At 36.3% G+C, this 16,217-nt stretch overlaps 1 protein-coding gene across 6 annotated transcripts in view; it reads right to left on the bottom strand.

Moving 5' to 3' along the window:
* UTRN (utrophin) overlaps nt 1-16,217 on the bottom strand; it is a 444,878-nt gene that overhangs the window by 129,369 nt on the left and 299,292 nt on the right. For all 6 annotated transcript variants that reach the window (XM_054570070.1, XM_054570072.1, XM_054570071.1 and 3 more), the window contains 2 exons: nt 11,920-12,092; nt 186-342 (listed from right to left, as the gene is read on the bottom strand). In XM_054570070.1, the coding sequence (XP_054426045.1) occupies nt 186-342; nt 11,920-12,092 (330 nt within the window). The remainder of the gene's footprint in view (nt 1-185; nt 343-11,919; nt 12,093-16,217) is intronic.

The following is a 16,217-nucleotide window of genomic DNA, read 5'->3' as shown; positions in this document are numbered from 1 at the left end:
TACAAAATAAGTGCCTAAATGCCTAAATACTGGCAATTAGAGGTGGGGTTGGGGGGGGTGGGAAGTAGGGCAGGACCTGTGTGAATTGGTTCAACTTGTATTTATCTAGAACTTTATTTTAAGCATTTACTTCACCAAAATCAAAATTAATTTAAGAAAGCACCCAGCATAGGGGGTCAACTTACTTTACAATGATCATATTGGAGCTGTAAGGCTGGCACATCCCCTCCAATAGGCATCTGTTTTTTAAGCTCTTCATCTTTCAGATTCAGCCATTTGATCAGTTCTTCCAAGGACATCAGCAACCTGTTCCATTTCTCAGCGCTGGCCTCCAAATGGGCCCTGTCGAGAGAGAATGCTGACCACCTTTAGATGTTTAAATTCCATCCAAAAAATTATATACTTTCCATGAGCCTAATAATCTTATATGACTAATGTTCACATCCAGGAAAGAGGCTAACTCTTTGTAAAAAATAAAAAATAACAATAATAAAATTATAATTATTATAATACTATTGACTACATTCCCTAAGAAAGTTGTCCTGTAAGAAAGTTATTTTGACTTGAGAGAACATGTTGGTGCTATCTATCAAAATTTAAAACATACATTTCTATACCACAAAAGCATAAACATAAGGCTTTCTAGAAGAATGCCCATGATATAATGTAAAATTGAAAAAAAAACAAGTTTCTAGTTTACATGTACTATATATCCACATTCAGAATAATATTTCCTCATTTCATCTATATACATGAAGAGAGGGATACAGAAGAAAGAAATTATATGCATATACAATTTTTAGAAAGAAATATACCAGCTATGGTTACTACTAAGAACATAGTAAACATTTATTTTTTTAATGTAATTTTGTACTAATTGAATATTTGTAACAGGCCCATATTACTTTTCTTTCCAAAAAAAATCTAATTAATTTTTTAGGAAAGGAAATTACTAATGCTCCTATTTCTCTTTTACCCAAATAAATTACTGAAAACAGAACATCGCCAACATTTACGTAAAAAGTTGGAAAACATAAGGCATTACTTGGACAGAACACTATTTGGCTTAAGGCTGACTGACATCCAGTGACAAATGTCCACTGTGAATAAAAACAATTGAACAGAAATCATTGACTGCAGTACTTCATAGTCTGATTTAAAGGTAAATCTTCATCTCAGAGAAAAGCACATTTAGATACTTAAATTATGAATTTCATAATCAGAAAATCATGTTTAGGAACTACATTTTTATACGATGAAGGCACCTATAACAGCCAAGGCCTCTGAGAATAGAAATGCAATGAAAGCACAAATTTGCTAGTTGTTCTTGTAAGGATCTTGGAGGAAACCCACTTATCCAGTTTAAACCCATACCACAAAAGCTGGATATGAAAAGACAGGTCCATCAGGAACGACTGCAGAGATTCAAGAAATTAGCATCTATTCAATCCTGCTTCATCCCAGTGGACAGACTGTGAATGTGGACTTAAGCGCCAAACTGTGTGAAATGGAATTACCTTGACCTTTCAGATCAAAAGGGGCAAGGCTGATGGAGACAGACATAAGCCTTGTTATACAAGTTTCCAAAGACGAAAGACTGTTTGATGAGAAAAGATTTGGGGCAACTCCAGGTACAAGAAACCTCTGTTCATAAGGTTTCATATCCTCTCAGACAACAATTCTTACCTTGACATTGGTATTTGGATTCTCACTCCCACAAAGCTGCTCTTTTACTAAGAGATACCAAGGCAGAGCCACTACCGACCCTCAGATCTACCAACTATTCCCTTTTCTGGACAGCTGATCTACTTGGGGCTCTGCTACAAAGCTGATAACTCTGTTCTAGATAATTCAAACACTTTCCCCACTGATCACATTAGGTGGTACTCCCAGAAATAGATAAACAGTACCTTAAATCTTTGTTTAAAAGTTCCTAATGTTTTCAGAACAACTATAAATCATTTATCTCTAGTTCATCTCCAATTCATAAAATAATGATCGTAGCCTATGAGCCAATATACTTGGCCAAAAGTTAAAAAAAAAAAAAAAAAAAAAAAATGGAGGTCTGCATATCTCTAAAATAGCATGAACCAGCATTCAGTCGCATAAAAAGGCGAATTTTCCTGCAATAAATTTCTAGTTCCATTGTCAGCTGGTTAATAGAAAACTAAATCAATAAAAATAATTTTTAAACACAAAAAGGAAGTTTCAGGTGTTTTATAATCCTTTGAGAACTGTATGATTAAAATTTTTATTTTATTCTCTTGCATTTACAATTTTTCTATTCATTCTACAGGTGCTGTAATTGATCTCACTTTACAGAATTTTTTTTTTGAGTTGCCTCTTTTTCATAGTTAGGTCTTTTTTAAAATTATTTTTCAATTACAGTTGACATACATTATTATATTGGCTTCAGATGTAAACCATAGTGATTAGACATTTACGTACCTTACAAAGTGATCATTCTTATAGGTCTAACACACACCTGACACCACACATAGTTATTACAATACTATTGCCTGCATTCCCTATGCTGTATAACATTATTCTTTAATGAGATTCCAATTCTTCTCTAGCACGAGCTTTTCTGTATTCATATTGATTAATTTTAGGCCAAATATGTAATTACCTATCCCTGATAAATAATGATTTTATTGTCACAGAGCAGAACTAAACAATTTTAATTATGTTAACTGAAAACACTCTGACAGTTAAAAATGATTTTGCCATACATTTGACTAACCCGATACAATTTCTTTCCAGTATCTTAAAGAGTAATTTTTTTTCCAAAAAGACCACTAGAAATCAGAGTAGAAATCAGAGGTTCTTAGTAAATCAAGAAGTACTTGAGTGTCTCTTATGCACATACCCTGACCTCTTATTTTGCGTTACTTGATCCTGCATCTTCAATGTCTGTAGCTTACCTCTTTAATCAATAACAAACCAGACATTCCTTTGATTTCTAGTTACATACTCATTGTATTGAAGAGCACGCAAATGTCTTTTTCAATACAATTAACTCTTTTGACTGAATAGAAATAATGAATTTGATCATCGAAAGCAACAGCACTCAGCACCTGAAGAACTATTTATAAAGATGAAGGCAATATTTTTCTAAAGGAGTTACTTTATAAAAGTGACTTTGAAATTTTTTTAAAAAGATAACATTAGTATATGTACTTCTCTGCATCTTTCATTTCCCAGAGTAAAAAGCAACCTGATCTGGCAGAATCTTTGCCTGGAAAATCTGTTTTGGTTATTCTCCAATAGACTATAACTACGTGTTTAGTGGATTACTACCATATGCCCAAATACATGCATGCTTCCGTAGTAGCCTTCAGTGTTCTAGTTTCAATTTAATTCTTTCATCTTTCAAGATGAAAGCTTTTTCTTGGGCAATGGGTTGAATGCTTTGCAAGAAGAAACCTTAAATCTGTGTATGGTGTTAATTGTACTTTCTCAGTTTGACTCTAAACATTTTAAAGCTTACATTTCCCCAAGACTTTAGAACCAGTCATCAATCATGTTTTTAGAATCTTCACTTAAAACATTTCTTTATTTGACACATAGCCGTGGGCACTCACACTCACATTTTGGATAATTGACTCATTGTCCTAACTCTCACCTGCTTTAGTTTGTTCTTTGGGCTCTTGACATGGGCTAAATAATAGGTACTTTCATTGAATGTATTATCAATCTAGGATACTGTCTACTAAACAATATGTTTTATAAAAAGTACCTCTCTTTATGTTGAATCATTTATTTTACAACTGTTTAAACATTTTTAAATGACTATAAAAATATGCAAAAGTTGTTAAAAGGTAAAGATTCATAAAAATAATAATCTAAATATAGTAGAAAAACATCCTGCCATTTATTTTTTTAATACAGTTGACATTCAATATTGTATTAGTTTCAGATGTGTAGCAGAGTGGACAGACATATGACTTACAAAATGATGCCCCAATAAGTCTAGTACCCATACGACACTGTACGTAGTTATCGTAATATTATTGATTATATTCCCAATGCCGTCCTGTACTTTACATCTGTGGGGGAGAGAAAGGAAGAAAGAAAGGGAGGAAGGAAGAAAGGAAGAGAGGAAAGAAATAAGAAAGGAAACGAACAAACTATGTAAGAAACTATATATTAATATTTATCTAAATCACCAGATACCTCTACTTTTCAATGTTTCTTCAAATAAGTTTTTAGCCCTTCTCCCATTATACAGATATGAAAAAGAAGGGAAACCTTGTGAGTAAGGTGGAATATTTATTAAGATAAAATACAGGTTTTTTTTCTTTTATTCAATACAAAAACATTTTTGGAGCAATCGCTCTGATATCAGAGATAGAAAGTAAGGTCAGGTTAGGAGGAAAACAAGTAAACCAATATATTCTGAAGTAGGAACCCTAACAACAGCTCTATGGCTCAGAGAAGGAAGGAACTTGCTTGGGGAGACTTGGTGAGAATTTGGAATCCAAACGGAAGTCCAAGCTCTTTCCACTACATTGCTTCCATCATGGGCAGCACTTAAGAGAGCAGAGAGAAACTACCCAGATATATTTGTAGATATTTGGTCTACGAAAGAGTATAATCATCCAAAGTAAGAAGAGCAAAGGTATACTACCCCCTATTGTGTAATGACTGTGCAGGAGTAGATGTCCAATTTGGCAGTCTCATTACAAATCAAATTTATTTTTAGTTTAAGGTAACACCATAGATTATAAATTAAGTTATAATAAAAGAAAATAGCTTTGTTAGTACAAGAATAACCAGTAACATTAAAAGGGGAATTTTCCCTGCTCCCAGAGAGAGAATTGAGACCCATTAGGGAGAAAGAAGTGAGATCCTCAGAACTCAGTCTGTGCTGAAAGGGCACCAGAACTGGGCTTCCAATATGGTAGCTGCAAGCAACATGTGGCTATTTCAATTTAAATTTAAGGTTAATTAAAATAAATAAAATTTGATGTTCTGTTCCTCAGCTGCATTAGCTACATTTCAAGTGGTCACCATGCCGTATACGGCTAGTGGCTACCATACTGAGCTGTGCAGATCTAGGAGCATGCCCATCACTGCAGAAAGTTGTATGGCGAAGTGCTGAATCAGGGGCGGGGGCGGGGGACGCAGTGAGTGGAGAAAGAGAGAGGAGCAGCAGAATCATCCATTATTAGATTTGGGGAAAAGAAATTTTAGTAGTTTTACAACATGGCTTGCAAAAATCAACTACCTAACGTTAAAAGTGGAGTCTGACATTGTAAAATCTGATAACACTGGCTATAATGATGATGTTAAAGGTTAATCTTCTCTAACGGCTTTTTAAAAGGTATCCTGAATTTTTAAGAGGCCCATAAAAGAATGAGAAGATAGAATTTTGTCTTTGAACTCTGTCTTGATTAGATTTGACACTTTCACTGGCCTATGAAACTATATGTTAATGAGGACCTATATTAAAACATAACTAAGCTGTTAAGTAGATATTTAATTAACATCATCCTAAATTAAATAAAAATTATATAAAATGTAAGCCATGTCATTCCCATTACTGAATTTATTAGTATATTTCCAATTCACATTTTTCCAGAGAGGAAAAAATATTGCTAAAGTTCCTAACAGCCTATCTTCTAGCTGAAGTTTCAAATCATTATCTCCTCTTCTGCTGTTCTAAGTGTAACATACAATTGTACAAATTGCTTTTTGATCACAAAAGAATGTTTGACACCTTGGATTTTAGTATTTAAAAAGTTTAATCACAGTCATCCAAAAAAGACTGCAACATAATATTTAAGATCTAACCAAGACATTGAGCCAAATATCATCACATAGTTCTGGTGACCACACCATGATCACCAGAGGTAATGCCTGTAGAGCACTTAGCGTCGGTCTGGCACATGAATGTTCAACAAACAGTAACTGTTATTATGACCTTCGGCAGATATCCTCTTTCTTAAGAGGATGATAAATTAGAGCAGAGGCCCCCTGCTATGACAATATTAACTTTATCACAATTAAAACACAATCTGAAATTTAGAACACACAAAAGGGGCATTTATCAGATGGTTTCACTCTCAGAAAAGTGAAGGAAGGCACCTGCAAAGAGAGAGTTTGGGGAGCGGTTTGGGAGCTGAAGAGGAATCGAAATCTTTTAAAAATAGGCATGGTGGTGAATATGTTGGAAAATTATTCAGAATCTCAATACCAATTCTAAGTAGAAAGGAGCAAACTATCGTAAAGAAATGTTATCATTTTTCCCTTTCTAGTGCAACAATAAGTAGCCCATCATTAAAAGCAGGGAAAAGAGGGGATGTGGTTATCAGACTGTCAGAGATTTACAAAGTAGACAGGAAATTCGAGGGAAAAAAGAATTTCAAGGTCCTGACATCATTGAAATGGCTTATGATGGAATCTAGGCTGGGTAAAGGGGCTGATGAGTCTGAAAAGAGGAAGGGTTTAACCAACTAAAGATTAAGAGAAAGATGGGCAGATGCAGGAACAAAGAAAAATAAAAAGAAAACTAAGAATTCAACAGTTGAAAATATACTTTAAAAAAAATCTAGTTGTTATACCTTAGATGAATTATATACCAAGGGCAAAATGATAAAGTTAGATAATAGTATAGGGATGGTCCTGGTAAACAATAAGGCAATGAAAGGAGACATCGTCTTCATAGAATCCATAACTTTAATGTGAAGGAGAGTTGATTTATTGATGATGTTGTAAAAAATTCAGATTTGATACAACAGAGGGCTCTTCTCTAACTAACACAGCAAATCAGTGGCATTCAGATGCATGTGGCCAGATGGAATGTAGTGAAATAAAATGTGTGCTCTGGAGAACAAGCTTCTCTTGGTCTCCAGAGGTCAATCCTCTCAACAATGACAAGGTCATATGAGATGTTAACTGAATCTTAGCTATGGGCTGGTCTACGGGACTTAGAAGAGGGATAAAGACTTTTATAAAGTTAAAAAAGAAACTTCTAAGTAAAAATATAAAAAGTTATCAATATGGATATCAACACCAAGAATGACAACTGAAGAGAAGACAGAGAATGAAAAGGAAGTCAGATGCTCAAATCAATGGGCAAAGTAGAAGAGTTCCCTGCAGATCAGGAGGAAGCAGGGATTAGACAGTGGGCAGGCAGAGTAATGCATGTATTTGCTTCTTTTCTTTAAGATTTTGTTTATATATTTTTAGAGAGAAAGGAGGAGAGGGAGAAAGAGAGGGAGAGAAACATCTATGTAAGATAGAGAGAGAGAAATATCAGTCTATTGGTACCCCAAACAGGGACCGAACCCACAACCCAGGCATGTTACCTGACAGGCAACTGAACCAGTGACCTTTTGCTCTATGGAACAGGCCCCAATCAACGGAGACACTCTGGTCAGGGCTGGATGCATTCACTTCTAAGGAGAAGTTGTTGGCAGATGGAGAAGCAAGGCCCTAGAAGTAGCTAAGATGCTGCTACTTTCTCTGTTGTCAGCTGTATGGCAGGGCTCTTGTTCAGCCAATGTATCTTGGGCGCCATATTGGAAGTCTATGGCTGACATTCTGATTGCTTGGTGTTCATAGCAGTTGTTAAATATGCAGAATATTCCCACTGACTGCCAGCTGGGAAAAATTGGCAAATTAAACTTAAATTTAATTAAATTTAAGTAAGGCAGGCAATTAAGGGGAAAGCCAGTTTTCAATTATAAATAAAAGTGATGGAAGAGTTTACAGAAATATTAAAGACACAGATGTTATTCCCAAGAGAAGTCAGTGTTAAGGGTAGACTGTGCTTTAAAGGAATGAGAGGAAAGAACAGAGAAGCAGAGATTCCCAGTGTGCTCCACAGGTGTCATTTTCAGTAAAGATGGACGGAGCCTGGGAGCTGGGAGACATGCGGTCTCTGCCTGTTCGCCATTGAGAATACTTCCCGCCTTGAGGAGGGGTTTTCTCACTAACCATGCTCCTGGCCTCTTCTCTGCCCCTTTCCTCTCTCAGTCCATGTAGAGGTGGACTGGAATCTGATTTGCTAATCTGGGAATTACTGGATGTGCTTAAGCACAGCCCACCCTTAACTCTCGAGAACAGGTCTGCATACACTGAGTGCTTTCTATTCTTCCGTGCAGGGCTTCTCACTCTGGACACCACCCTCAACCACCACTGCTGGTAATTCCTGCCTCATCCTGAAGTCCAGTGAACAGTCCCATTTAGCTCTCACTCTAAGCTCTGTCCTCCAACCTGCTCTGCCAGTAATTCACATGGCACCACTATTCTCTCTCTCGGCCATATTTTTGGTTTGTATTTGTTCAGGATCCAGCCTTGCTGGGGACCTTCTCAGAAATTCCCAGGATTACTGAATAAAGATAGGAAAAGATGGGGTAGAGAGAATTTCTGTGTCCTTTGAACTGATCAGTGCCAACCAGAATGGTAATAAATGAGACTAATACTAGGCTAATTAACCTGCCCGTGGTGCCACAGCAGCTAAGTGGCAAAGCCAGGTTCTGAAGCCAGGCGGTCTAGCTCCAGAGTATAACATTCTGGAACCCTATCCTTCACCACATCGCCCTGAGGTTTCCTTCCTATTTGAGGGTCCACTACTGAGAAAAAGAAACCATTTTATCTTTTATAAATGTCTAAACTATGAGGAATATGTTCATGAAATTTATTATGTCCATTTTTTGAAGATAAAAATGAAATTATACCACTCATTACATTAAACATATCCAATCTCTATGAAAGCAGAGAAAGGTCAATACAGATATAGATGAAGCTTGCCAGCTCTTATAAACATATGATACCATTATGCATAATAATATGGTTATAGCAATGTATCCTCTCTCTCCCCTTCCCTTCAGAGCAGTGACTTGAGAAAAAGGGACTATGTACACTCAGTTCTATTCCCAGTGCCTCACTTTCCAGTCTGACTCTTTAGCCCTCTGTGATCAGATTTTTGTCTCAATCACGAAATGGCCCTGGCAAAAAAAAGTCACTGAAATCCTCGATTAGCACTGGACTCTAAAGCCCTGACCTTACTTGACTTCTTCAAGCAGCCAGCACTGTTAACTACGCCCGCCTTTTTGAAACCCCTCCTCTTGGCTCCTGACAACACTTCCCAGGGTCTCTCCCCTCTTCAAAGACAGCCACTTGCAGGTTCTCTGCTGGCTTCCATTTCCTCCCCCTGGTCCTTTTGTATCAGGCTTTCCTGCAGTTCCGTGCTGTGCCCCCTTCTATTGTGCACCTTCTTGCCTGGCCATGGCGCTTCCCTGCCACCTCTATCTGGAGACTCCCCTTCCCACCATCTTTGGGCCTACAGCTCTCTTTTGAAGAGATCTCCATCCAGTGGCTTCTGGTTATTTGTTTCTAGATGTCTGGCCAGTTCCTCAACAACACAAATTAAGTATCTACTCAGTCAGTCTCCTTTCTCTTCCCTACACACTGAAAAGGTCTCTGCACAAGCCTCCCTGTCGTCAGGACCATGCTCATCTATCTATGTTTCATAGTTGTGTGGGAGGGGTCTGTGCAACCTCAGATCTAATTACGTCACCTAAAAGTATTCAAGTTCCATCACCAGTGGAGTGGAAATGGTGCACAAAGGTGTCCCAGGATTTAGGTCTTACACCTCTCTCTATCTTTTGCTTTAGCCACCAGTCTTTCCTCTTTACACCAACAGCAAATTCTAGTCTTAGTCAGACTGAACTTCTTAACCATTCAATGAAAACATAGTGTTACTTTAAGCCTCCTGCTTAGAAGCCCTTCCCGAGTCATTCTGAGAAATAACTATACATCTTTGATGGCTCAACTTGGGAATTGTCTCTGTCACGAAGCCTTTGATGATGGTTGGAAATGAATGTAACCACTCCCTCCACTGGGCCCATCTTAACCTGGACAGAACTGCCGACCCCCTAGGGAAAGAGGCCATGTCTTATTTATGATTAGCAATGCCTCAAATTGGAAGGAAGTTCTTACTAAATGCCTGAATCAATGCCTGAATTTCCAGAGGTGGGTAATGAAGCTAAAAATTATTTTAATTCCTCATCACATTAATAACACATTTTACTGGAATGTATGATCTATCATGATGCAGAAGTCCACTGGCAAAATTTTATTCTCCCATCTTCTAAAAATAGCATTAAGTTATGTATAAGACAGTATTCCCACTGAAGTTTATGATTTATTTCTTTCCAGGTTAGAAAAAAATATGACTTGATAGGCTTAGGCAATAACATCCATGCAATGGCAAAGGTTTTTGTCGTTGTTGTTTTCCTGTAGGTTCCATTGATCTGCCTGTAATGTAGGCCTTCATTAAGTTCTCCCTCCTACAGAACTCATCCTCAGACTCTCAAAGTTCTTGCACCACATGCACGATTTTCACGAGGGCCATCCCTGTGACTATTAGCTCATTAGGCTAATGTTGGTTTTGCTAGAACTTTGGAGAATGTTTGTCTGTGTTAACATTTTAAATCTTTATGTATTTATATTTATGAGGAACAGAAAGATGCAACCAAATGGAATCTGGCCAGTTGAAAGTTCAATCTTCAACAAGCATAAGTATATTCTCTCACTGTACAATACTCCAGAATTTCCCTCTTATTCAAAAAGAGTAGTTGACTGATACGGACATGATTTTCAATGAGATCTTTATACAAAGACTTCCACAGTCATGCTACTGTACCCCTTCTTTAAATGTAAGAAGAAGTGCAAACCTCCCTCTATGAGCTCCAGAAAAATAAAAACCTTTAGGACATCTCTTCAGAAAATTAAATTAATTCACAATCATAATCATTGAAGATTTCCACTCACTATAAACTAGTTCTATGAAATCCAAAAGCCAATTGAAGCAGATTTACTGAGCCCCATTATGTAAAAAGTAAAATAATATAAAATAAACTGCATGCTGCACTGAACAGGCTTTGCATAGATTAAGAAACTGTCAGATTATCCTATTCAATCTTCACTGCAATCATATAAATTAAATATATATATGCTGATTTTGTAAATGAGAAAACTAAGGCTCAGAGAAACTAAGTGACTTGCCCAAGATCAGTAAATAAATAGCAAAGCTAAAAAGCCAAATTCAAGATCATTTTGTTTAAGGCTATACATTTTTCAATATATCACACAGTTTCTGAACTTTAAAAAAAACGGACCCAAGTGCAAGATCTTGGTCTTTCTCCCAAGATTCTTTTTTGGATCTTTGCTCAGTAACATAATCTCAGTTTCCTCTAAACCTATATCCACTATCTAGTAAATATAATTGTAAAATATTCTTGACTTCCAATAACATTAATAATTGTCAAAGTAGGTATTTTTCCAAGGTCCTCTCCAAATCAGGATTCTAATCCTCAAATTCATCTTATTTAATTTTACTCCCTTCAAATGCAGGCATGAATCATCAGTTTTCACTTTAGTATCCATAAGCAATATTTAATTTCTTCAAATTGGATATACAAACAGCATAATGAAGCAAAACATGATCATTGCCAAGAGTTTAAAAGATCTAGATTCAAATCTTGACTTGGCACTTATTAGCTCAAATACTTGGCATGTTCCTCATATTCATTAAGCCTCTATTTTCTCATGTTAAGAAAGAATTTTACTATTCACCTTACTAGAAATTTTTGAGTACTAAGTAAAGTAATGTTTTTGATGACCATAACATAGTTCTTGCTCAAGGTAAATAACAGTCATCAGGTGTTGGTGTTATTAGGTTGAAAATATGATATGCAAGTTTTTGAATAATCAAGAAGAGTTGGCAGAGGACACTGGACATGGAGCTAGAACTAGAACTTTAGAAAAATAATCTTTGCATTTAAATCTTAGAGTATTTCTGAGAAAGTAGCATGAGAGTATTGCTTCTTATTCTCTGTCTTACTCACATACAAGAATCAGACTCCCCTCAGCCATTAGTTTTATTTTAATATTGACTATTCTGACCTGATGCTTGCAGATTTCGCTTTTAAGTCATTCCATCTTTGGTTCATATCATCAAGTCGATGTTGAAGCATAGTCGCCTCCTCAGAATTTCCCAATGCCTTTACCATCTTCTGCCTGTTTCCATCAATACTTTTAAATATGTCATTATGGGCATCAATTTCTGCCTGGATGTCCTAAAGAGGGAAAAGCAAAGAAATAATGCAAATGTTAGGTATTAGTGTCAGCGTTACCTGGGATGGTTATACAGAGCTTTATGTGTTTATATTCCACAGATGAGGGGTTTTTTGAAAGCAAAATAGTAAATTTAACCATAAATGATTCAGGCATTTCCAAATTTCTTACATTAAAATATTCTTTAATACATTGAAAATGATAGTAATCTTCCATACATTGATTTCCCAGTTCTTAAAGATAAAATGTATTATAATCTAAATTTCACTTTTCAGCTCATCAGATTCAATCAAATTCTCCCTCTCCTTTGTCCATGAGTAAAACTCCCATCAAAATATGAAGTTTTAAAGAAGGTGTCAGATATCACATCATTTTAATTGCTTTTTTAACATTTAGACAAACATACTTATTGTTCATTCCTTCAATATAATAAAGTTTATTTCTAAAATTGTAAAAGAACACTTTCATAAAAATGTCCTCATTAAGAAATAAAAACTAATGGCAAAATAGGAAAATACTTTGTTTATTTTTATAAAGTAAATGTTACTGTAGTTTAAGTAAAGAACTATTATAAATTAATAATCAAAATTGGTTCAGGTGTTGCAGAAGCTCATCACATTGATTGTTTTTAAAGTAAAAAAGTAGAAACTATTAAGCAATTCCATTTTAGGAAATATGTCCAAAGGAAATGAAAGCACTAAATCAAAAAGATATATGTACCCCCATGTTCATAGAAGCATTATTTACAAGAGCTAAGACATAGAAAAGACCTAGGTATCCATCAGTGGATGCATGGATAAAGATGATGAGAGACAGATATAGATATAAATATAGATATATATCTATACACACACACACACACACACACACACACAAGGATATGTTATTCAGCCATGAACAAGGAGAAGGAGAAGGAGAAGATGGAGAAGAAGGAAAAAAAGAGGATGAAGAAATCCTACCATTTGTGACAACATGGATGGACTTTGAAGGCATTATGATAAGTGAAAGAAGTCAGACAGAGAAAGACATATACTGTACAGTCTCATGTGGAATGTAAAACAAACAAACAAGCAAACAAAATTATAGAAAAATAAATCAGACTTCTTACAATTACCAGGGGTGAAAAATGGGGAGAGGAGAAATTAAACAAAGATAGTCAAAAGGATAGTCAAACTTCAGCTATAAGACAAATACACACTAGAAATGTATATATGATGTGATACCTATAATTAACACTTCTGTATATATAGAAAAGTTGTTAAGAGAGTAAATCTTAACAGTTTCATCACAAGGAGAAAAATTTTTCCTTTTCCCCTTTCTTTTCTTTTCATTTCATATAAGAAGATAGATAGATGTTAGCTTAACCAATTGAGGTAATCATTTCACAATATCTGTAAATCAAACCACCACCACACTGTACACTTTAAACTAATACAGAGCTGAATGTCAATTATTTCTCAAAAAACTGGGGAAAAAAATGGAAACTATTAGGACACATGCATCCAAGTTTATCATCAAGTTTGATATTAATATCAAGTTTAATAATGAAGGATACAAAATTATATGTTGATTTTAAAGTAGATATTTAAATTAGCATACGTATTTCTATATCATTGCACACACATACATTAAAAACTGTAAGCAATAAGTCAAAATAATATATTCTCTGTATAAGAGGATCGACAGTGATTTTAGTTTTCTTCTTTATACTTCTCTGAGTTTCCAAGTTTCTATTAAAAATGGGGTTTCTTTTTGTAATTTAAATAAGTATAACTTTCAAATTTAAAAATCAGAGGGTCTTTTGATTTTTTTAATAATCTTCCATTATATGGTTGTCAACACAATTATCTGTATTAATTTGGCAATCACCTTTTCTTCCCGAATAAAATGGAAACAATCTAGTTGTTTCCTAGAATGAGGGTGAACTTACAAACAGAAAAACAGATACCAGAGGGGGCTAGGACGGTGTGGGGTAAGTCTCCATGGCATTACTTGGTAATAAATATTAAGGCAAATTACTGCAAAAATTAAAAGTCTAAAATTGTAAAGGGACAAAAAAACCTCTTAAACACTATAGTTTTATTAACCTTCTCATCTTTGGTTTTCCTTCATAAATCTCACTCTTCTGAGGTTTCTCTAGTTCTAAATGAGCATGATAAAAAATTTTAATGGAAATTTTCTGAATACTCAGAATGCTTTCATTAGTTTGTAACTCAATTCTGGTAAACGCTCTATATAATCCATCAAGAACCAAGACTTAGAGGCCAGCATCTGAGTGACTATTCTTCAAACGCTTACAGGCCTATACTAACCAGAAAGATGTATGGAAAGGCCTCTGTACCTCATTGTCCAATCAGCATGGTAGGAAGGCATCACTTACACAAAGTTAAGGGGCAGAACAGCTGAATTATAGTTTCTGAGGACATCTGTGATGTCTAACATGACACTAATAGGGTCATCTTTAAGAAGTCGCAGAGCCCTGGCTGGTGTGACTCAGCCGGTTGAGCACTGGCTTGCCAATCAAAGGGTCACTGGTTCGATTCCCGGTGTAGGGCACGTGCCTGGGTTTCAGGCCAGCTCCCCAGGAGGGGGTGCATGAGAGGTAACCACACACTGATGTTTCTCTCCCCCTCTAAAAATAAATTAATTAATTAAATCTTAAAGAAAAGAGTGGCAAAGATAAATACAAAGCCTGATAGACAGCTTCTGCAAAACCATGCTCCACGTTTGCAAAGCTATCAGTCTCTGGGGTTATGTGACCCTGATAACAAAGCCATGTTGGGTTCACCTGCAGAGCACGATCTGGGTGTGCCCAGAATCAGGGCTGACTACTGAACGAAATCTCTGGGATTACCGATTCCTCTGCGTTTCACTAGCACCCTGAACCCAGAGAGGGCAGAGCAGACACTGACAGGAGCAGTGGACATATCCCGAGACTGATGCAAGGCTCTCAGGGTGGGCAACATTATGAACGAAAAATGTCATCAACCCCCTTATAACCTAAGCTTGGAAAGCTTCAAATAGAAATTCTCATTAAAAAAAAAAGGAAAAAGTTCTGCGGAAAGAGCTTTGGAATCCTCTCTGGAACAACACAGCCCTATTATTTAGGAAGGAACTGTTCTGAGTCCTGAAATGCATTTAATACATCTACAGAGATATATTAAAAATTGCCAGTTTTAAGCTTATGTTGTACACACATACACACACACGGGGTCTGTCCAGAAGACACCTACCTTTGTACCGTGAAAAACAGAGACATTTTTTGAAGAAGATACAAGATACAAGAAACACTGTACATTGGACAATGATACCTCAGTCCTCTTCAAAGTAGGCACCTTGGAACCTCAGACAGTTCTCCCAGTCGCCATCAGCCACCCCATTATATTTTCCTGAATCTCATCGATGGTCTGAAATCTCTTCCCCTTCAAAGGTGATTTTAGTTTTGGAAAAAGCTAGAAATCACAGGGCACCAAATCTGGACTGTTGGGGTCTGAGTCACCTGGGTGGTTTTATGTTTCACCAAAAAACTATACATGAGATGTGATGCATGAGTGGGTGCATTGTCATGATGAAGCTGTCAATCACAAGTTGCCCATAGCTGTGGCTTTCTGAATCATCTGAATAGTTTCCACAGAGGGATGCTCAAGCCTAACACAAACTTTGATGCAGAATCATTGCTCTACTTGCTCAGTCATTTTGAGTGTGACAGCCACACACTACACATGCTCACTCAACAGTATCTACCACCCTCACTGACTAGTACAGTGAAGGTGTCATTGTTCATGCATGTACATTACAGTCCTGTCTCCTTGGCTGCCAGGTTATATCAATGTTGCATAAACCATTCTCATTGTATTAATAATGGCTGGACTTTTTCCAGACAGACCACATAGATATAGATAGATATAAGTAGATATATCTATGATATTCACCTGTCTCAAGAAACCTAATGACATAGTGAACAAGGCTCACTACTGCCATGCAGAATCTGGCTTCAAACTTCCTGTATAAGTTGCTAGCCATCATTATCAATGGCCCATACCTAAAATCACAAGGCAACATCAAGCCACAACTTCCTGAAGTATCCGGACCTGTTGGTTTCCTTCCATATTCAAGAGACACAGGAA

The sequence above is a fragment of the Pteronotus mesoamericanus genome, unplaced genomic scaffold, assembly GCF_021234165.1.
Source record: "Pteronotus mesoamericanus isolate MK-2021 breed Mesoamerican mustached bat unplaced genomic scaffold, CSHL_Meso_final contig_20, whole genome shotgun sequence".
Lineage (NCBI taxonomy): Eukaryota > Metazoa > Chordata > Mammalia > Chiroptera > Mormoopidae > Pteronotus > Pteronotus mesoamericanus.
The sequence above is the reverse complement of the archived record's forward strand: the minus strand, read 5'-3'. Positions and strand labels throughout refer to the sequence as shown.